We start from the raw sequence: 22,755 nt of genomic DNA, 5'->3' as shown, positions 1-22,755 counted from the left end.
AATAGATTGGTTCAATTATTTAAAAAACTTTGAAGGCATCTCAATTCATGCTAAATTCGTTAAGAAAGGACTTGTGTATTCTGGGTCAGGGTTTCGTAAGTAGCAGAGCAGCTGCCTCGAGATCTATTGATAGTCAGCCCTTGACATAAGGGTTAAAAAAAGGGGGGGAAAAGAAAAAGGACTTGTGTGGGGAGAGGGCATAGCTCAAGTGGTAGAGCACATGCTTAGCATGCACGAGGTCCTGGGTTCAATACCCAGTACCTCCATTTAAAAAAGTAAATAAATCTAATTACTCCCCCTCCCCTCCAAATAAACTTGTGTAAATCACTGGTTTATTTTGATTATTCTAATATGCTACTGCTATATATAATGCCTAAAAAGAATAGGTATGCATCTTCAAAAGAATGAAGCTAACCTCTTGCCTTACACCGTATATAAAAATTAACTCTGGATCAAAGACTTAAATGTAAACAGCTAAAACTATTAAACTTTTTAAAGAAAACATAGGAGGTAAATCTTCATGACCTTGGATTAGGCAGGGTTTTTAGATGTGACACCAAAAGTGTAAGCAACCTCCCAACCCAAAAAGAATAAATTGGACTTAGTCAGAATTTAAGGTTTTTGTGCTTCAAAGGACACCATCATGGATAATGAGAATTATGTAAGTCCTCATTCATATTGCTTTATTTGGCTGACAGGTAGCTGACATGTCAAAATGCAACTCAGTTTTAATAATTAAGTGATTCTCTGGGTCCTGCTTATCTGCATTCATCTTTCCCCATTTTCTGTACAAATTTGTATATTCCTATTCCAGATTTTTGGGTTTTGTATTTTTTGTTGAATTTATTGTAAACCACTTCAGATCCTTTGGAAAACTGGAGTTTAAGATGTTGGAAAGAACCTTTGAGAGTATGTATATGTTGTGCACTGTGCTGTAGATTCTTGCTCTGAAAGATTTAATGGTCTAGAATGAGAGGTGATAAGTTGTGAACTAAAACAGGGTCATTGGAGGTTGTCAGTAGGAACCAATTTACAGTAACAGGTGTCAAAGATAAACAAAGCCGGAGACAAAGTGGTCTAAGGACAGATTTTAACCAGTAATATGCTATTGCAATAGAGCAAAGTATGAACTGATTTCAACTTTGATTTGTACAAAGGTAACTGGGTGCTTTAAAGAAAGGACGAGGGAATGGGGGAAGTTGTAAGGGGGAGATTAGTAAAGTCAGGGAAATGAAAAATTACAGAATGTGAGGAAGGGGGTTGGTCCGTGTGAAACCCACCTGGGTTTGCTACTGGTGCTTGTTGAAGGCAGTCTCCTATCCTCCCACAGAGCCCGGGAGACAGCGACCCTATTTTCAAGCATTGGCTCAAACAGTAAATTTGTTTGGCAGCCTTGAGATTTCCTGAGGCAGGCACTTTATGGGGGGCTAGAGTCATCTAGTGATGTGACCTTGAGCTGTTAGAAACCATGTTCATGTTTTGTTCAAATCTTTATAGGCCAAGGTTGAAGCCTAGTTGAGAAAGGGCTCAGAGGAGCCGGGAGAGCTTGGTTAAGGGGAGAATCTTTGGCACAGGTAAAAATCAATTTATCAGTCTGTTGTCTGTGGGAAAGAGAAGGTTCGTGGCTGATTCTAAAAGCAGATGAATGGTAATTGCATTAACTCTGAACTAGAGAAGATAGAAGAAACTGGTTTATGGAGAGAGACAGTGAAGTGGAGACAGCCAGTAGGTATTTGGAAATACACTTAACAGGCAGAGGTTGTGAAAACAGAGATTTGGTACTTGGTATAAAAGTGGAGGTTGAAGCTAAGGGAGATCACTTGGGAAGGGGGCTGCTTCTGCTGAGAAGACCAAAGGTAGAATTTTGATACACACTGACATTGAGAGATTGGCATTGGAGAAGGAACACAGTATGAAACCTGAGAAGGAGTGGTTGGAAAGGTAAGAGGACTGGGAGAGTGTGTTGCCAGAATCATGGGTAGAGTTTCAAGAAAGCAAAAGTGATCCTCAGTGACAAATTAGAAACTCAATTAGAATGAATACTAACAAGGTCATTGGATTTAGCTGTCTAAAATGTCTTTTTCTGAGCCGACTATGTCCTACAGTTTTACTGAGTGCTTTATTCAGTTTTCATATCAATTCTGGAGGAAACCTGTGGTTTCTGGGTTTCTAGTAAGAAATCCTCCTAAAAATCTGCTTTTGGAAGTTCTGCTCCATTCCAGTCATAAGGAAGTTTCCTTTGCTGTACACGTCTTCCCTTATCTTACACTTACAGGCAAACACTTGTTAAGCAACTATTATAGCTAAGCCTTGTGTCTGGGACAGTGTATGTATTCAGTAAGTATTAAATCGATGGTTGAACAATGATTCATTCAACAAATATTTGTGTATCTATATCATAGATGCTGGGGGGTGTTTTGTGTTTGTGGAGCTTACAACAAAAGTTTTTGTAGAACTTACACATCCTATGGAGAACAGGTATAGATTGTAAATAGTGTAATGAAGGAAATAAAACAGGTGTCCTGACAAAAATAAAGTAACATACGTTGGGTTAGGGTGACAAGGAAGGGACCTAGCAATTCTGAGAGCTAGGGAAGAGCAATGAAGGCAGAAAGAAAACAGGAAATGTGAAGACTATCTGGAAACAGCTTGATAGTTTCCAAATACTGAGAGAGCCATTGTAACATCAGCATATGATGACTGAGGGTAAAATGGTGAATGAGATGAAGGTATAGGCAGCGCCTTAAAATTGTGAAGAGGATTTTACTTCTATGTAGGAGCAGTGGTATGCTCTGGTTTTATTGTGTGGGGATGGATTGGGGAGGGTGGGAGGTGTTTTAGTAGCCAGGAGAGAGGTGATAGTCACTTGGATGGGGTGAGAGAGATAATGTAAATACATTCAAGATAGATTTTGGAGATAAAATGGGGGCGGGATTTGTCAGTAGATTAGACCAAAGAGGTGAGAGAAGGGAAGGAATCAAGGATGGCTTTTTTAAAACCTAGGATTTGGATTAAGTACCTTGTAAATGCTGTTGCTGAAGTGGGTGTGGGGGGTAGAAATTAAGTTAGTTTTGGATGTTAAAATGAATTTCAATAAGTAGTCAGATATATGAATCTGGAGCTCAAGGGAAAGAGCTGGGCTGGGGACGTAAATTTAGGATTTATGAGAATGGATGAAATCACGTAGAGAGTGAAGATAGAAATGACTATGTAGGTGTAGGGAGGAGAAGCCATCAAGAGAGACTGATAAGATTGGATGAGTTTTGTGGCTGGTTAGATTTGTGGTCTAGGGAGAGAACTCACTGCAAAAGAAAAACCTGTATTATGAAGTTGAGTTCCTGAAAGTCAGATGTGATGGGTGCAGAGGGGAATCTCTTAGGCAAACATCTTTAGTAATAGTTTTCAATTGCTCCCTGTTTATATGCACTAATTAGAGAATTAATTGCCAATAATTCTTAAGTTAAAATGACTGTGAGTAAATAGATCAAGATGGACAGAACCTAATCTAAGGTCAGGATCCAAACTGAAAAGAATTATGTGTCTGTTCAGAGGACGGAAGTTAGTTCTCTGAGATTGGAATTAGAGGGTCTGGATCCCAGTCCCAGCTTCACAGTTTAATAGCTAAATGATCTGCAAGTCATGACATCTGAACCTGGTTCCTTAGCTATTAAGTGGATATGCTCCTAATTGACTGATCTTTCTCATTGGTGGTTATAGAGGTCAGTTAGATCCTGTGTATGAAAACATTTTTTGAAAAGGGAAGCTTATTTAATTATTTAATTGTCCTCAAATCAAGAGCTGTTTAACAGCTGATTTCACCCTAGCCCTTGTTCAGTTTTGTTTGGCTGGCACAATGTTGTAAAAATTGAGTATGAGTGCAATCCCTGCTGTTCTATTGTAACTGTTTCATTAAAAATCATTAACCTCTTTACCTTTTAAGGCATTTGAGTTTGTGTTAACTGAGATTCTGGAATGGGAGCAGATTTGTTTATTGATGACAGAACAGTCCCCAAACTGGAATTCTGATGGATTTTGTTATCAATTACTTCCCTTTTCAGGAAATGAAAAAAACCTGGAGTTTGAGGCCAAGCAGGTCGAGGTTGACTTATTAGCTTCCTGGCTTATCACTTAACCTCTGAGTCTTGTTTTTCTCATCTGTAAAATGGATTCTCAGGATTGCTGTGAAGATTAGAGATTATATCTACAAAGAGTTTGCACATTATCAAACTTTACTAGCTGTGAAGGCTCTGGGCTCTATGTCCTGATACATTCTTACTTCTTCCTTTTTAATTAGCTGGCCCGTGGCCAGTGTTTTAACTCAGGAATCTTACGGTGATGCATATTTGCTAGAGAATTCCTAGTGAGAAATAAGGGAGGCCTGCTGGAAAAAGCCATTTTAGCCTGGGAAAAATCAGGTTTCTTTCCTTCTTGAAGGAAGAGGCATTAAGTTTAGCTCATTCTGTGTGCCTGGGCAGGTACAATAACATTTTATTAGAAACCTTCCCTCTGCAAAGAGGAGCACCGACTCAGTTTAGCACTAGGATAAGAGAAATAATTTCAAAAGGCTGACTGCTTCAGTGTTAAGTACAGACCATGTACGTAAGACTTTGATTTGGGAAGTCCTAGAGCCAGCATCTGTCCAGGATGTGAGCTTGAAAATGTATTAGTATCATTCCCACCCCACACACGGCAGAGCGGGCTATAAGCTGTATGATAGTATGCCTTTTTCTGAGAAAATGTGTATAATTGAAAATTTTTATAAATCTTAAAATTGAAACATACCATTGATTAAATGGAGTACAACAATAATCTGGCTCCTCACTTAGTGTGTGACCTGAGACTCAGTTTCTTCATCTATCAATTAGGGCCTATAATAATTTGCTAGGACTGCATAACAAAGTATCACAGACTGAGTGGCTTAAACAGCAAATTTATTCACTCATAGAGCTGGAGGCTAGAAGTCCAGAATCAAGATATTAGCAGGGTTGGCTTCTTCTGAGACCTCTTTCCTTGGTTTATAGATAGGTGTCTTCATGTTCACATGGTGTTTTCCCTCTCTGTGCATCTGTATCTGATCTCCTCTTATAAGGGTGCTATTCATATTGGATTACTGTTGCCGTACTCAAATAATCATCAATTTAAAGACTATCTCCAAATAAAGTCACATTTTGAGGTACTGGGAATTAAGACTTTAACATATGAATTCGTGGAGGATGAGGTGCAATTCAGGCCCTAACAGGGCCCATACTTATTTCTTATTATTATTGCTAGTACCTTGGTTCTAAAAGCTTAGAAAATGCATGGCAACATTAGGCACTTATTTCCTAGAAACGAGAGGTACAACTTCAGGGACCTCTTCACTTTGAGAGAGTTCCTTGACCAAGAAAACTCAAAGTCTCCTAAGACAGTCAGATGCTAGAAAAGGTTTATTTGTGTTATGGATTTCTTGATCCAGCCTCAGCAAGTAGGGAGTACATGATGAAAAAAGCCCCCTTACCTGCTAGTCCCTGAATGAGAGTCAAGCATTCCTTTGGTTGCTGATTCCAGGTGTGCTTCTGCAGATGTTCCTCCTTCCAATCTAACCTCCCCTTCCTGGCTTCTCCAGTGAAGTCATAAGCAAATATTTGTGATAGTTTCTTGTCACCATGGTGACTAAAGCAGCACAGCCTGGTTCTCCTTCCAGCTTCACTGTCAGCTCTGCTCAAAGAACAGGATAGCCCTTGGGAAGAGCCCAGGCTCAGAGTCATGAAAAACCATGTGTCAGGTAAAGGTAATGGGGGACAGCAGTCCACAGTGTTGCCTTTAGGAATTTGTCCTGTGCATATTAGTCTCCAGGCTAGGGGTACCTCAAAGGGAGTCCACTGCTGTCCCCTAGAACTTTTTTTTTTTAAATAATAAATCGACTTGGGCTTCACCAAGTAGATGTGGAGACTTGCACATTTTAAGACCCTGGTGCTGTTGGTTTTGCCTAGCTACTTTCCAGAATGAACAGAGAGGCACCTTCTCTAAAGTTTCATTTCCTAGCTCCAGAATCAGCTCCTTCCTCAACTTCCACTTTCATTTCTCTTTCACTCAGATTCTCTTAATAGACTTCTTTTCCCCTCTCACATTTATGAACTTTCTTGTTCCATTTGTACCCTCAAGGTGGTCTCCTTGAAGAACCAGCCCTAATCTTTGGGAGGTTTTCTTTTCTTTTCCTTCTTTCATGCTGCCTCCCCCCAACCTCTAGGAGATTAATTTTTTAAACTCTCATCATAATCACGCCAAACCACTCCAGAAAAGGGGCAGTATTAGAGTTATTTGTCCCTTTCTGTGTGCCTATAAAACTTATTTTTCATCCCTTTTGCAATACTTTTAGTAACTGTATCAGATTAGAAATTTAGAGGATGGGATATGCTTATATGGGGAGAACCAGGTTGGTAAGGTTTCCTCTACTAGTACTTCAACATAATCAACTTCACTTTTATCAGTTTTAAATATTGAAATTGTTTTAAAAATGTAAATATGGGTAAGGTATGATAAAGTCACTGCGGCCACAGGAGGAAACAAGAATGAGGCTTGGAGGGAAGAAGTTTATTATACTCACAGGTTGGGGAGAGGTCCACGTGCCACACAGGGTCACAGAGGGAAACACCAGGCAGTCAGAAGGCAAAATGATCAGAAGCAAGCAGAAGGTTTATGCCAGAGCCATTAGGGCAGAGTAAATAGTTTAGAATTGCCTAATTTGAATACTTATGGGTTCTTTGAGCTATGGGAGTAGCCTCTAGTTGCCTACTACTTTTGGGGCTATGGAATGAAGCAGAATACTGCTTCCTGGGTATACAGGCAAGATAAAGGAGATGTGGCTCTGGATTGGTTAGTTTGCAAAGGCATGCTCTTAGGCAGGTCTGTTGTCTTTAGGAATTAGCTAGCCATGGGAGTGACAGTCTCTCCTTGGGTCTGTAAGGCCCCCAAATGCCAGAACATCAGGAACACAAAAAATAAGAAAATACAGTTAATATAATTGACCCTGTGATGAATGAATGCAAATAGACATACAGAATCTTTTTAAAAAATGTTTAAAATGGGAATTCTTTGTTAGATTTAATTGGAGGAGATATGCTGCAATTTAAAAAATTTTTTGTGGCAAAATATAACCTAATTCACCATTTTAACCATTATTAAGTGGCATTAATTGCATCTACAGTGTTGTTCAATCATCAACCACTATCCATTTCCAGACTTTTCATCACCCTAAATAGAAACTCTGTTCCCTTTAAGCAATAATTTCTCATTTTCTTTTCCTTTTTTTAAAAAAAAAGAGTAGAGTTAATATTTTATTGTCATTTATCAGATGGCAGTCAGGTATATAGTTTTCATACGTAAAATATATATTTATTTATTTATTTTTGGTGGGGGGAGTAATTAGGTTTATTTAGTATTTATTTATTCTTAGAGGAGATACTGGGGATTGAACCAATAACCTCATGCATGCTAAGCATGTGCTCTACCACTTGAGCTATACCTCCCCCCATAGTTTTCATACTTGATCTTTCCTTTTTGTAAATAAAAAAATTACAGGTTTTAAATAGCCAATGGCTGATCATGTCTTCAGAAACATGATTAAATTAATTCATTAATAGTGGCTTCAAGTTTTTCCTTATTAGCTCCAGAGAATTCACCCACCTTTTGGCCCTTTTTAAAAAACTGAAAGGTTTTAAATGCATTTGACTTCACACTCTGAAGCAACATCCTGAGAGTCATCCACGTCTACTTCAAGGAACACATTGGAATACTTTTCAGAGAGGGAATGAAAGAAAAGCTTGATCATTTTACAAGACCCAAACCATGAGGCTGAGAAGTCAGCTACTACAAGTTTATCTCCTGCACTGTTCAAGGCTTCCTGAAAAGCATACTTGCTTGCGACCTGCTTCACCATTTTGGCTGCTGGGGTCTGATGAGCGACCTTACGGTAGAAGCAATGGAAGCAGATCCTAGGTGCCTCACAGAGCTCAGTAATTTCTCATTTCCCCTCCCCCCAGCACCTAATAATCTCTCATCTACTTTCTGTCTCTACAAATTTGACTACTCTAGGTACCTCATGTAGATGAAGTCATGTAATATTTACCCTTTTGGTTCTGGCTAATTTCACTTAGCATACTATCTTCAGGATCCATCCATGTTGTAGCATGTGTCAGAACTCCATTCCTTTTTATGGTTGAATAATATTCCATCGTCTGTATGTGCTACATTTTGTTTATCCATTTATCTATTGATGGACACTTGGGTTGTTTTCACCTTTTGGCTATTGTGAATAGTACTGCATTGAACATGAACGTATAATATCTGCTTGACCCCTATTTTCAATTCTTTTTGATATATACCAGAGAGTAGAATTGTTAGGTCATAGTTCTATGTTTAATTTTTTGAGTACCCACCATGCTGTTTTCCACAAAAGCTGTACCATCAGCATTGCAGCAGACTCCAATTTCTACACATTCCCAACGCTTGTTATTTTCTTTTATTTTTATTATGGCCATTCTAGTAGGCACCAAAGTGGTATTTCATTGTGGTTTTGATTTGCATTTCCCTTCAGACTAATTATGTCTGGGGGGCATCTTTTCATGTGCATATTGGCCATTTGTGTATCTTCTTGGAGAAAGGTGTATTCAAGTCCCTTGCCTATTTTCAAATTAAGTTTTTGTTGTTGTTGAGTTGTAGAAATTCTTTATATATTCTAGATATTAAACTCATCAGATAGATGATTTGGAAATCACTTCTCCCATTCTATAAGTTATGTTTTCACTTTCTTGTTTCTTTTTTTGCTTATGCTTTTGACTTCCTAGCTAAAAATCCATCGTGAAATCCACAATCATCAAAATTTAACCCTATGTTCTAAGAGTTTTATGGTGTTAGCTTATATAGTTAGATTGTTGATCCATTTTGAGTTAAGTTTTGTACGTGGTGTAAGCTAGGGGTCCAGCTTCATTCTTTTGGATCTGAAAGTTTAGTTGTTATTGAAGAGACTATTCTTAATCCATTGAATGGACTTGACACCCATGTCAAAAATCAGTTGGCTGGGCATAGATGTGTGAGTTTATTTCTGGACTCTCAATTCTTTTATTGTTGTTGTTGTTGAAGTGTAGTTGATTTACAATGTTGTGTTAGTTTCTGGTGTACAGCATAGTGATTCAGTCATATGTGTGTGTGTATATATATATATATATATATATATATATATATATATATATATATACACATTCTTTTTCATATTCTTTTTCATTATAGGTTATTACATATCAGTTCTATTCCGTTGATCTATATGTTTATCTTTATGCCAGTACCACACTTTTTTGGTTATTTTTAAAATAATTTTTCTTGGGGGTAGGTAATTGGGTTTGTTTATTTATTTTAATGGAGGTACTGGGGATTGAACTCAGGACCTCATGCATGCTAAGCACACACTCTACCACTGAGCTATACCCACCCACCCCTGTTTGTTTTGTTTGTTTGTTTTCTTTTTTCTTTCTTTCTTTCTTTCTTTCTTTCTTTCTTTCTTTCTTTCTTTCTTTCTTTCTTTCTTTCTTTCTTTCCTTCCTTCCTTCCTTCCTTCCTTCCTTCCTTCCTTCCTTCCTTCCTTCCTTCCTTCCTTCCTTCTTTCTATTCAGAGCTTTGTAGGCAGTTGTTACATGCTGCTCAGTTGATCAATTTAAGTCTCATGTTTTTAAGCTTTCAGTAGTCTTTTCTAGGGATAGTTTAATCCCTCTACTAGTGCATCACCTTTTTAGGGTTTTCACTAAATGCCCTGAGTGATCAGTGAGGTAACTACATTCTGGTTCGTCAGATGCCTTCTATCCCTTTGTGAGCTCTGGGAACTGTGCAGTTTACAGCTTCTATAACTCAGTCTTCTTTGGAACTCTGCCTCACAATATCCAGCTGTCTCAGTCTCCTTGAACTCTCCATTCTGTATCCTCAACTAGTAAGACTGCAATGTAACGCTCTCCCTGCTCAGTGGTATTAATTTGAAAGTGATTTACAAGTCTTAGAAGGTTAATACAAAGTCTGATCATTAATGACTTAGGTACAGAGGTTAGAAAGAAAAGTAGAAAAGAGAAATCATCCAGTAGAGAGAATCAACAAAGGCAAAACTTGGATCTTTCAAAAGACTAAAAATAGTCAAGCATCTGATGAGATTTCTCAAGAACAAAAGAGGACACAAATAATATTAGGAATGAAAAAAAGAATATAACTACAGGTGACTAAAGAGATTAAAAAAACTTTATGCTAGCTAACATACTCAAAAAGACAAATTACTAGAATAATATAACTTGCTGAAACTGACTCACTAGAATGTCTTACCAGCCTTATAATCATTAAATATATTGAATTAGCACTAAAGAGTATTCCTACAAATAGAACGCCAGGTCTAAATGGCTTTTCAGATGAGTTCTACCAAATTTTTAATAAATAAGTTATTTTACTCTTACACATACTTCCAGAAAACAGGAAAAAAGGGACACTTTTGATAACACCACCAAAGAAGGATAATATGAGAAGGTCCTATTTATTTTCCTATATCACTTACGGACAAGGATACAAAAATTCTAAGTAATATTAAAAGTCAAAAAGAGCCAACCCACTTTTCAGGATTATGGCATGAGGACCAGCTCTACCAGATGAAGAGATTTGTTAAAATTCTATTAATCAAGATAGTGTGATATTGGAGCAGGAAAGAAATTGACCAGTGGAAGAGAGTGTAAAACTAGGCTTAGTCAGAGAGAGATATTTGCTTGGTGACAGGAGTGACTTAGTGGGAAAGGAAAGGCTGTTCAGTAAATCATGCTGGGACAGTTGGTTATCCACATGGAAAAAAATGAATTTGAATCCCTATCTCATATACACAAATAATTGAATTTCAGGTAAATGAAACACTGGCATGTAAAAGGGCAAGCTTTAAAATTTTCAGAAGATGTGAAAGGGTATCTTTGTGACCTCGGAACCATGAAAAGTTTTATTAAACAAGACACACAGAAAAAAACTAAATATTAAAGAAAAATTTAACTACATTGTAATTAAGAACTTGTTAAAGAATCCATAAAGTGAAAATTTGAAAAAAATGAAAAGATACAATCTCCTAGAAGATATTTGTAATACAAATACCCAACAAATGGTTAATAACTAGACTATCTAACAAACTATAAATCAATAAGAAAAGGACAAATAATTCAATAGAAAAATACTCACAATACCATAAACAGACATTTTTCACAGAAAGGGAAAAACATGGCTAACCAACATAAAATCTAACCCTATTAGTAGTAATCTGAGATATGCAAATCATTATCCCAGTGAAATACCTTATGCTCAGTAGATTGGCAGAAGTGACAGTTCTGAGTAATACGATATATATCAATGGGAACTCATTATGTATTGCTGAGCTAATGTAAATTGGCATCACATCGGAAGGCAACGTGGTACTAGCTGCTGATTAACATATACCTGCCTACACCCCAGCGGTTCATTCGTTAGAGCAGCAGTTCTCAAAGTGTGATCTGCAGACTATTTCAGAGGATCTGGGAAGTAAAGATTAAGATGTTATTTGCCAACTCAGAATAGATTAAACACTTAATTGTAAGACCCAAAACTGTTAAATCTCCTAGAAGAAAACACAGGAAAAAAGATCTTGGTCTTGACGATGATTTTTTTCAGATATGACACCAAAAGCACAAGCATCAAAAGCAAAAATGAGCAAGTGGGACCACATCAAACTAGAAAGCTTGAACTAGAGAACTTAAAAACTTCTGCCCAACAAAAGAAATAGTCAACAAAATGAAAAGGCAGCCTATGAGAGAAAATGGGGAAAAGCCTACTGCTAGATTCAGGCATAGTAAAATCAGTTCTTAGATTTGGTGGTGAGTTGACATGCTCATTGTATTATTTTGTTTGGTAACTTAACATTATGTTTCACCTTTATGTATCAAATATTATATAATAAAAATTTTAATTTCTTTAATTAAAATAAATGGTGGGCATGCAGGTTATTAAAAAAGATTCATGGTATTCCACTGAATTAGGTTTACTGTACTATAATGTATTTCACCTGGCTGGGTTATATGTATTTGAATTTACTGGGTAAATCATTTTAACTGTTTTCTCTCTTGTCATGGAGGTGTTCATAGCTTTTACTATATGCATGGCATTGCTCTAAGTAGTACTTTGTATGTATTAAGCTGTTTAATCCTTCTAAAAACTCTGAGGTAGGAACTATTATGTCCCTGTTTTAAAGATGATATACTGAGGCATAGAGGTTAAAGCAGCTTGTTGAAGGTGCACAGCTAAGTAGAAGATCCAAAATTTGAACCCACACAACCTGCCTGTAGGGCCCACACCTTTTAACTACTGCGCTTTTATCAATTGCTGTAATAGTGCTTATTTAATAAACTTATTATGATTAAAGGAGACTCTGTGTTGGGGTGGTGGTGCTGGAAATGTCAGGTGCAGTTATTGAGACTATTGGGCCTCCTTGGGAAGCTGTGGGTCCCCCTCTGTGGGGGAGGCTGGGTAGGGACAGAAGCCTGTGAGAAGGAAATGCTGTACTCCTAGGAGCCTTTGCCAATGTGTTTGTATCTTCCCTTCTTCTAGAGACCATGGCGAGCCCAGGGAAAGACAATTATCGAATGAAGAGCTATAAGAACAATGCCCTAAACCCTGAAGAAATGAGGCGAAGAAGAGAGGAAGAGGGCATTCAGCTCCGGAAGCAGAAACGGGAGCAACAAGTGGGTTACCCCAAGTGTTCTCAAACATGCCCTTCGGGGAAGTGGTCCAGCCACCATGGTTGGCCTCCACCTTGTGCTCTCACTTTCTCCTTGGGCAAGTAGCTTAGCTTTGTGGGTCACTCATCCAATTTCCTTTGTTATAAAGAAATGTTGGAAACCTTGAGAAGGAACTGTTCCTTATTCCTTTTCCATAATGTAGAACAACTTGGACATCAGTTATGTCTTCAGTACATCATTCTAGTGCTAGCCTCTTGTTGCCTTCTCTTCTTTACGCAATAGTTAGTATTAGATCTGGCCTTGGAGGCCCAGCCCTAAGCCTGATCCTTGAAGAAGTTTGTCAGCCTTTCTGGGCTGCCTTACTCCTATTTCTTGAGTCCATTCTTGAGTAAGTCTCCCTAGAACTGAGACTATTAATGCCTCATCATCTGTGCTCTGCCACACACCACACACCACACACCACTACCAGATTGATGCCTTGCCCAGGTCTAGATGCTAACCTACTTTTGCCCACCTTCTTGCTTTACCATTATTCCCTTCTCTCAAACCCTTTTATATGCATCACCTTTTATCCAAAGGACACGAATTTTAAAAGATTTTTTTTGCTTATAAAGATGTTCTCCAAAAATGTGAACAATTAGATATAACATAGAAAGTAAAGCCCTTTAATGTCTTCCCATATCAGTATATTAAGTTTGGCATCTTCCCATACACTAGCATTTCTTTGACAGTTATACCATAATTTAACATTTGGTCATTCTTTGTTTTGTTTCGGTGAGTAGTCTTACCACCATTTCTTCTCCTTACTTTCAGCTTTTTAAACGGAGAAATGTGGAGTTGATTAATGAAGAAGCCGCCATGTTTGATAGTCTCCTTATGGACTCCTATGTGAGCTCTACCACTGGGGTAAGACCCTTGCATGTGCTTCAGGCAGGCCTGAAAAGTACCTGCTTCCACAGAACAGGAATTGGGCAGTTCACGTCATCTAGTAACTTCACTGACTATCATGCTATATAAGCTCTTTATTCCATGGGCCTGTTTATAGCTGGTCACTTAAGGAGTCAACAAGGATTCATCTCCGATGGAAACACCAGAGAAAACATTTAAGGGAAGCCATCAATTTCCTCAGTCACTTCCAGATGTCCCAACTTGAAGCAGCTATGGATTAAACACCTGCACCTGCAGTTACGCCTGCCTCTTGCCCTCGAGTCTTTAGAAAGCAGGATGCCAAGCAGAATTATGTGCTCATATCTGGCTCTAGTGTTGGTTTGCAAAGTCTTGAACCCGTTTTATGTTGTAGGAGAGCGTGATCACAAGAGAGATGGTGGAGATGCTCTTTTCTGATGATTCTGACCTGCAGTTAGCAACCACACAGAAATTCCGGAAACTGCTCTCCAAAGGTACAAAGCCTAGTCCTCCCCAGAGAGGCCCTACATGATTCGGCTTCTTATTTCTTCTCACTGACCTGATCAACAAGCCAGGCACATTCTTACCTTTGCACTGGCTGTTGCCTCTGCCTGATATCCTTTCCTTGCAGATATCTATGTGACAGCGCCTTCATTTCTATGATCAGATCCTACCTTTTACATTTTTAATCTCCTTACCCAACTATACCTATTTTTTCCCCATTATACTTATTACTTTCTAACACAATAGCATGTCCCTTCTCACTAGGATGTAAGCTCTATGAGGGCAGAGACTTTTGGTTTTGTTCACTACTGTGTCCTTGGTACCTATTCCAGCATATACTTCATGCTCATTAAAAATTTAATATGTGGTAGGAAGAATACTCCTTGACTTTTCTTCCTCCCAGCAAAAAATGCTGGTCTTAGAAGCAAAGTGTTTAGATTTGGGTTGCTCCTCCCTTGGTCTTCTCTCAATTCCTTACTTGCTTAGATCAGTAACGTTACTTACTTGCTTAGGTTTAGGAAGCCATAGGTGAGCATTCTTAAATTAGTATTGCCACCCCAGCTATTTTATACAGTTAGAAAATGACTAGCTATTGTTAAAACTATCTCACCAAAAGGGAGTTTGAGAATGTTTATAAGGATGGTCAGGAGTGTCTAGGAAGGATGGTGGACTGATCCCAGTGAAGGCCAAAGCCTTACCTGATTTTTTCCTCTCCTTCCTTTGTCCCTCTTCCAGAGCCTAGTCCTCCAATAGATGAAGTTATTAACACTCCGGGAGTGGTGGATCGGTTTGTGGAATTTCTGAAGAGGAATGAGAATTGTACATTACAGGTGAGGCCTAGGGTGGAGAGGTACCAGATAAAAGCCCCTTTGCCAAGAAACTGCAGTAGGATGTTTCTACAGACACATACCTTAGGATATAGACAAGATATGAGGAAACATTTAAGAGATGCCATTACCTCAGAGGTCCTGGCCTCAAATAGGAGAGCCACAGTCTCTTCCCTAAAAGTCTCCAAGGAAAGATACCAGAATATGACAGAGTGATTATTCAGAGGTTATATTATAAATTATAAATACAAATTTTAAATTAGAGGTTCTAGTCCACTTCTAATCCTGAGGTGAACCATTTAGCTTTTCTGGGTTTCTCTTCTTGGAAATGGGTAATGAGTCAATCTATTGGAACTTAATAGAAAGTTAGCTGAAAGGAACTTTGAGAGACCCATCTCAGTCTTACCCTGGTTTCAGAAATGAAGAAAGTGAAGTTCAGGAGACAAAAAAGTGACTTGCCCAAGGACTTGTGGGTGCTGTGGTAGTGCAGGACTAGACCTGAGACCACGGGAGCCCAGCTTCGTCTTCCCATTGTGTTACGTCACTGCCAGTACCACTTCCTGTCATTTAAAGGGGGGAAAGGAAAAGGCTTATGTTTTGTTTGTGTTTGTTTGTTTGTTTTCCCAGTCAGGGGCAGGAGGCTCACTGCTCCGAGCCACCTGGTAGGTATGGCTGCCCTGTATGGAATGACCTCTCAATTATGGCTTTAATCGTACTTTCAGTTTGAAGCTGCCTGGGCTCTAACGAACATTGCCTCTGGAACCTCTCAGCAGACCAAAATTGTCATTGAAGCAGGGGCTGTCCCCATTTTTATAGAGCTGCTTAACTCGGACTTTGAGGATGTACAAGAACAGGTAATGCTCAAATTTAGCTTAATTCTTTTTGTTACCTGCGGTGTAATAAAAAGTGTATTTTATCTTTATCCCCAGTTCCTGGCAAAGAGCTCCTAAAAACCTTGGCATTTTCTGAGTGATAGAAGTGTCTTTTGTTATTCCCAAAGAGCCCCTTTGGAACACACCTGAGTCTCGGCTAATGAGGTGACTCAGAATGGAGTCCCTAGACAGCTTCAGGATAGGAGGGCTGGTCATCAGAAATACCAGACAGGGGATTGGAGGATGGGAACTCTCAGCCCCGCCCCATCTGACTTCCCCACCTCATCTTCCCCAGGGAAGTTAGAGGGGGTGATTTGGTTGTTAAAAAAAATCTTAAGCAGTGGGATTCAGAGAATTTGTGGGTTGGTGAACACATCAGTGTGCTGGGAAGGTGCCGTGGGTGGAGAGGGCCTGGAAGTTTTGTGCTACCCCCCACTCCTCACCCCATACTTTGCCCTGTGCATCTCTTCCGTTTAGCTCTTTCTGAGTTACATCTATTACAGTAAACTGGCTAACATAAGTAAAGTGTTTTCCTGAGTTCTGTGAATTATTCTAGTGAATTATTGAACCTTAGGAGGAGATGGTGGAACTTCTGAATTCATAGTCAGTCAGAAGTACGGGTGGCACTTGGGAATTGCAACTGGTGTCTAAAGTGAGGGCAGTCTCGTGGGACTGAGCCCTTAACCTGTGAGATCTGCACTAACTCCAGGTTAGTGTCAGAGAATTGATTGCTGATGTGGAAAAAAAAATCCACACATTTGTCATCAGAGGTGGTATTGGGGAAAAGACTGCGGTACCCATTTCTCAGCATCTACAGATCATAAAGACTTCTGTTTCTTCCACTGGAGTTTCACTGGTTGAATAGAAGTGGAGTGGTACTAGAGTTTTTTCCTCTGTGGAGGTTGGTCCTATGAGGCTACAGGAATGCAGTTTTCCCATCATTTTCTTGTTTTCTGAATAGAGATAAGGAAGTCTTAGTTTGGCCTCTCTGGCTGCAGTACAGTGTCAGCCTGTCTTTCTCACTGAACCAGGAACTCTCAGGAAAAGTCCTCATATAGCAGGTGTTCAATGAGGATGTCAACAAGGTTTAGTGTGTTTCAGGCCTTGATAGGTTGTTCGTCCGGGTTACTGATGGGTGTCACTCTGTGGATGACAGTTCCACCATTTCTTTTTTAGGCAGTCTGGGCACTGGGAAATATAGCTGGAGACAGCTCCGTTTGCCGAGATTATGTCTTGAACTGTTCCATCCTTAATCCTTTGTTAACGTGAGTAATTATTATCGTCTGCACCTGGGGCATCTGTCTATAGGGCAGCTATGTGGCAGATCTTTGAAGGGGGACAGCTTACCTTAAGATATGAGTAAATACAAAAATGCTAGAAGTGCATTCTGATTGCCAGAGTAATAGATAGGTATCTTTTGAGAGTAAGAAGATTGTGCTACTGATCTGTTCCAAAGAGGATCCTGTGCTTCCTCACTTCATAGCGCTGTCGAATCTCACCTTCCTCATACCTGCCTTATTGTTGAGCCAGGGGAGAGAGGCAGGACCAGCACATCTGGGAAATCCCAGCCTTCTCTATGGAATGCACTGATTTGCTGTGGGTTTATGCATAGGTACGCTAGAGAACTCTGTTGTAAACCACAGATATAAGACCTCATGCAGGGTTATGTGGCTGCTCCCATCCTTTCCTCCCATACACTTAAAGCAGAGCTACATCCAAACCAAAACAGAGTGGTGAGCTCTTCTTCAGAGACCACAATCTCATAGGCTACTACTATAAATCTTTCTTGGGCCTGTTGCAGAAAAACATTCCATACCACAAAGCTAAAGCCCTCACACTATACCAGCTTTTATTTCCAAAAGAACGACACTCCTTGTTTAGAACTTGTGGCCACAGTTTGGGGCACAGTATGTCCTCATAAACGCTTGGCATGCTTACTCAAGGTCCAGCCCTCTGGCTGTCCTTGTAGTTACAGGCTTGACTGTTCGTGTCTGGTCCTAGTCCTCTGAAGATGTAAACTGGCCTCCTGAGCCGAACAGGCCCAATTAACTTAGGTCTGTGGGTAGGAAGAGAGAATCAGGCTGCTGGAGTCCTAGAGGTCTGATTGGATTTGCTTCTGAGGTTCATAGGAACAGCTCTATGCAAAGGGCATCATTACTCAGGATCTGCCTTTGCTGTTTCCTGTTTCCTTCAGACTCCTTACCAAGTCCACACGGCTGACAATGACACGGAATGCAGTCTGGGCCCTGTCAAACCTCTGCCGAGGGAAAAACCCACCCCCAGAGTTTGCAAAGGTAAGAGAGCTTCTTACCAGTTCCTGAGTTATCAGCAGTTTTCTTCATATGGAGGATATGGGGGTTTTCAAGTCTTTGGGGAACCCCTTAGAGTCTCAATACATGGGGGACTGAAAGATGCAGTTGTCGGTGAATTAGGTAATCTCATGTGCAGGATGGCAAAGTGAAAATGTGGGCCTAATGGTTTAATGTCGTAGGAATCTCCAGGTTTTAGAATTGCTTGTAGAGGAGGGCTTGGCGATGTTAGGGTTAGTGGTAGAGCTGATGTAACCCTGTCTCCCTATGAGTCCTTCTCACTCTGCTTCCAACAGGTCTCCCCTTGTTTGCCTGTGCTGTCTCGCCTACTCTTCAGCAGCGACTCGGACTTGCTGGCAGATGCTTGCTGGGCCCTTTCTTATCTGTCTGATGGCCCCAACGAGAAGATCCAGGCAGTCATAGACTCTGGAGTCTGCCGGAGATTGGTAGAGCTTCTAATGTGAGTGATATCTGGTAGAAAGGGTACATACTCCCTAAGCTTCTCTAAGCTCAGAAATGCAGTCAGCAGTCTGCTGCCCTATCCAATGGTCTGGAGCCATGAGTGCTGCCAGCCTTGATGGTCAGCAGAGCTGAATGCCACATGCTGGCTCCCTACTGATCAGATCGCCCTCCTCTGTAGGCACAATGATAACAAAGTGGCTTCTCCTGCCCTGAGAGCTGTGGGTAACATCGTCACCGGGGATGACATCCAGACGCAGGTAAGGAGGAGGAAGAGAGCTGTCTATGAACAGAATCCTTCCCTGCCACAGACTTTGGTCCTGATGGGAGGCAACATGATCTAGGAGAGAAAGCATGAGCCTGAGTGAAAAATTCTAGCTGCCACTTTCTATTGATTGTGAGCAACTTGGTTGCTTTCATTTCTTCTGTAAATTGGAAGCAAGTCATCATCCATTGGGTGCTGCTGAAGGAAAACTGAATAGAATAACCTGACTTACTACTTGGGACATTGTAAAGTAATTATTATGGTATCTTTGAAATAAGCTATGAACCTCACCCCTACTTCCTAGACCTTCAGGATCCCATGGACACTACCTCATGTTAGTCTTGTGTTACTGACATCTCCAGTGAGGGCCCAGTATACAGTGTTTCTCTGTTCAAAGGCTAGAGATCTGAGCATTCTTTGGGTCTTGAGTAGCTTGCATAATTCTGTGGGATTCTTAACAAATTTCTTACAGGTGAGCAATCTCACAGAAGCCCACACTCATTTTCTAGGCCATTCTTGTGTGTGTGCATGTGTGCCTGTATGTACAAATATTCATAACATAAAATACACTGTTCTTAACCATTTTTAAGTATACAGTTTTGTGGCATGAAGTACATTCACATTGTTATTCTACCATCACCACCCTCCACCTCCACAACTTTTCCATCATTCCAAACTGAAACTCTGTACCCTTTAAATAATAACTTCTCATTTCCCCCTTCCCTCAGCCCCTGGTAACCACCATACTACTTTCTGTCTCTTAGGAGTTTGACTACTCTAGGTACCTCATGTAAGCAGAACCATATATATGTATCCTTTTGTGTCACTCATTTCACTTAGCATAATGTTTTCAAGGTTCATCCATATTATAGCATGTGTCACACCTACATTCCTTTCTATGGCTGAATAATATTCCATTGTACACATGCCACATTTGGTTTATCCATTCATCTGTTGATAGACACTTGGGTTGTTTTCACCTTTTGGCTAGTGTGGCTAGTGGTGCATTGAAAATTGGCATACAGGTATCTGTTTGAGTCCCTGCTTTCAGTTCTTTTAGGTACATACCCAGAAATGGAATTACTGCATCACATGATAATTTTATGTTTACAATTTTGAGGAACCACCGTACTGTTTTACACACTGGCTGTGCTGTTTTACATTCCCACCAGCAATGTACATGGTTCCAATTTCTCCACATCCTTACCAACACTTGTATTGTCTAGGTTTGAGAGTAACCATCCTAGTAAGCATGAAGTCATATGTCACTAAGGTTTTGATTTGCATTTCCCTAATGATTAGTGATGTTTGGCATCTTTTCATGTGTTTATTGGCCATCTGTATATTTTCTTTGGAGAAATGTCTATTCAAGTCCTTTGCTCATTTTTAAATTGGGTTCAGTTTTTGTTGTTGTAAGAGTTCTTTTTAATATATTATGGATATTAATCTTTATCAGATATATGATTTGCATATACTTTCTCCCATCCTGTGGTTAGGTTATCTGTTCACTCTGTTGATGGTATGTTGTGCACAAAAGTTTTAATTTAGTCCAGTTTATCTGATTTTTCTTTTGTTGCCTATGCTTTTGGTGTTCTAGGTCATTCTTAACTGTTCTGCCCTCCCTTGCCTCCTCCACTTACTGAGCAGCTCTAAAGAGTCAATCCGAAAGGAAGCTTGCTGGACCATTTCAAATATCACTGCTGGCAACAGGGCTCAGATACAGGTAGAACAAGCAGGAGGGAATGAGGGGGTAGGGGTGGATTGGCAGGTAGAAAGACCTGGGAGCCTGACACATTGTGGGATATTTGCTTCCAGAAGAAAGAATTTATTTCCCCTTAGAAATTGGGGTCAATGTATGTTATTGGTCAAAGAGTCTGTAGCAGAAGTCAGGTTCCTCTGTAGCCTCTTACCTGTATGGGAAGAACAAAGAAGGATTCCCAGAAAGGGAAAGATGTCTATATCTTAGCTGATTTGTGGTCTGGATTTTCTTATTCTTCTTGAAGTGACTTTCTTCCTTCTGCATGCCCCCTGTCTCTCCACACTCCCCTCTACCTCTCCCCGATTCTCTCTCAGGCTGTCATAGATGCAAATATCTTCCCTGTGTTGATCGAAATCCTTCAGAAAGCAGAGTTCCGTACAAGGAAAGAGGCAGCCTGGGCTATCACCAATGCCACATCAGGAGGAACCCCTGAGCAAATCAGGTATTACACTCCTTTCCCGTTGTCTTAAGTGATATTTATACCCTACCTCTTGGTTCATGGTATACATGTGATCTTCAAACTGCTTTTTATGGAATAGATCTGCCCTCTTCCGGCAGGGTTTAACTGGTTTAAGCTGCTAGAGTGTAACGCTGGAATCTGAAACAGATTCCTATAAACCATGTACCTCTTCTCCCTCCTGGAGAATGGAACCTGACACAGACATCCATCTCTCCTCTGCCTCTTTCTACCCTCCAGAGAATTTAAATCTGTGTAATTCTTAGTTACCTATACAAATGAAGGAAAACCATGTTATGGCTCTATCAAAGCAGCTTCTTTGGGAAATCATTTTGATTCTTGGGAAAAGCAAATAGAAAGCAATTTTGTATATGTTTGCTCTCTGATTTTGGTTTCTATTATCAGCCTGAGTATGAGTGGTAAGATTTGGAAAAGTGTCTTGCCTTCAGCATGTAACTTAGGAAGCAGAGTATATTCAGTATATAAAGACCTTGGGAGAAAAGTGATAGCTTTTGAGTTAAGCTTTGGAGGATACAAGATCATAAAAGGAAAAAACATAAGTAAAGACACAAAAATCAAAGCCTGGAGACCGTTACATATTTGACTGGAATGTAGTGTTCTTAGAAGGGAATAACAGGAGGCGAAGCTAGAAAGGGAGGCGAGGAGCCAGATTGTATTGTCGTGGCTGTAGAGCTTGGACTGTGAAAATTTTAAGCAGGGAAATTATGTGTTCGAAGTAAGTAATATTGCAGCAAGGAGACATTAGACGAGGAGGAATCAGTGGCAGCCCTCTACATGGAAAGAAGCTAGACCAGTAACATGGAGAGTGTGGACACTGAAAGGATGGGTGTTTGTGAAGACTCAGAGTGGATTGCTGAGAGTACTGACGTGTATGAGGGAGACCCAGAGGCTCCACAGCACCTCCCTTGCCCTGCGTTAATTTAGAACTTGCCTTGTCTCTGCCTCCCAGGTACCTGGTCTCACTGGGCTGCATCAAACCCCTGTGCGACTTGCTGACTGTGATGGATTCAAAGATTGTGCAAGTGGCCCTCAATGGCCTGGAGAACATCCTTCGGCTTGGAGAGCAAGAGGGCAAGCGCAGTGGCTCAGGGGTCAATCCCTACTGTGGCCTCATTGAGGAAGCCTATGGTATGTGCCCTCTCCCCAACCTCTCTTCTGCCTCAGTTAGAGAGGTTCTAGGCTCAGAACCTGGAGACTGTAGGCCTCTGAAGTAGTATACATACATGAGGGTATGTGTTTTGAGGGGTCAGCATTGAATGAGAAATTTTATCCCACCAGTAACTTTTTCCCTCTGAGGGAAATTCTCTTTCTGATGGGTTCTACCCAGTAAGTAGGTTATGATACAGATGCAAAAATAAAGCTCCAGAATTGATCAGGAGCTGGAAGGCATGTTTTCAACTTTGTTTTTATAGCAAGTTCTGTTAAGAGTGCTGGAGTGACTCATCACTCGACTCCAAGAGATTGAGATTTGCCCAGGTCACACAGGTAGTTAAAAGCAGAATCAGGGCTAGAATCTCTGATTTGTAACCGACATTTTGGTCTTTTTCCTTTGGGATTATGTAGTTTCAAGTCAAAGAGAGATCTGATCATATTACTTGTGTTTATGAACACTAACATACTTCAG

General features: G+C 40.2%; 1 protein-coding gene and 1 pseudogene across 1 annotated transcript in view; one reads left to right on the top strand and one right to left on the bottom strand.

Annotated features, from left to right (window-relative positions):
* The window catches only part of KPNA6 (karyopherin subunit alpha 6), a 39,772-nt gene that overhangs the window by 11,807 nt on the left and 5,210 nt on the right, over positions 1–22,755 (top strand). The window contains exons 2-13 of the mRNA XM_010952177.3: positions 12,622–12,755; positions 13,566–13,658; positions 14,053–14,152; positions 14,898–14,992; positions 15,712–15,843; positions 17,038–17,126; positions 18,056–18,155; positions 18,467–18,630; positions 18,811–18,889; positions 20,492–20,617; positions 20,968–21,095; positions 22,081–22,259. Of these exons, the coding sequence (XP_010950479.1) occupies positions 12,622–12,755; positions 13,566–13,658; positions 14,053–14,152; positions 14,898–14,992; positions 15,712–15,843; positions 17,038–17,126; positions 18,056–18,155; positions 18,467–18,630; positions 18,811–18,889; positions 20,492–20,617; positions 20,968–21,095; positions 22,081–22,259 (1,419 nt within the window). The remainder of the gene's footprint in view (positions 1–12,621; positions 12,756–13,565; positions 13,659–14,052; positions 14,153–14,897; positions 14,993–15,711; positions 15,844–17,037; positions 17,127–18,055; positions 18,156–18,466; positions 18,631–18,810; positions 18,890–20,491; positions 20,618–20,967; positions 21,096–22,080; positions 22,260–22,755) is intronic.
* On the bottom strand, positions 7,603–8,647 carry LOC105066776 (thioredoxin pseudogene; annotated as a pseudogene).

Source organism: Camelus bactrianus, chromosome 13 (genome assembly GCF_048773025.1).
Source record: "Camelus bactrianus isolate YW-2024 breed Bactrian camel chromosome 13, ASM4877302v1, whole genome shotgun sequence".
NCBI classification, from domain to species: domain Eukaryota; kingdom Metazoa; phylum Chordata; class Mammalia; order Artiodactyla; family Camelidae; genus Camelus; species Camelus bactrianus.
Note: the sequence above shows the minus strand (reverse complement) of the source record. Positions and strands in the feature narration are given on the sequence as shown.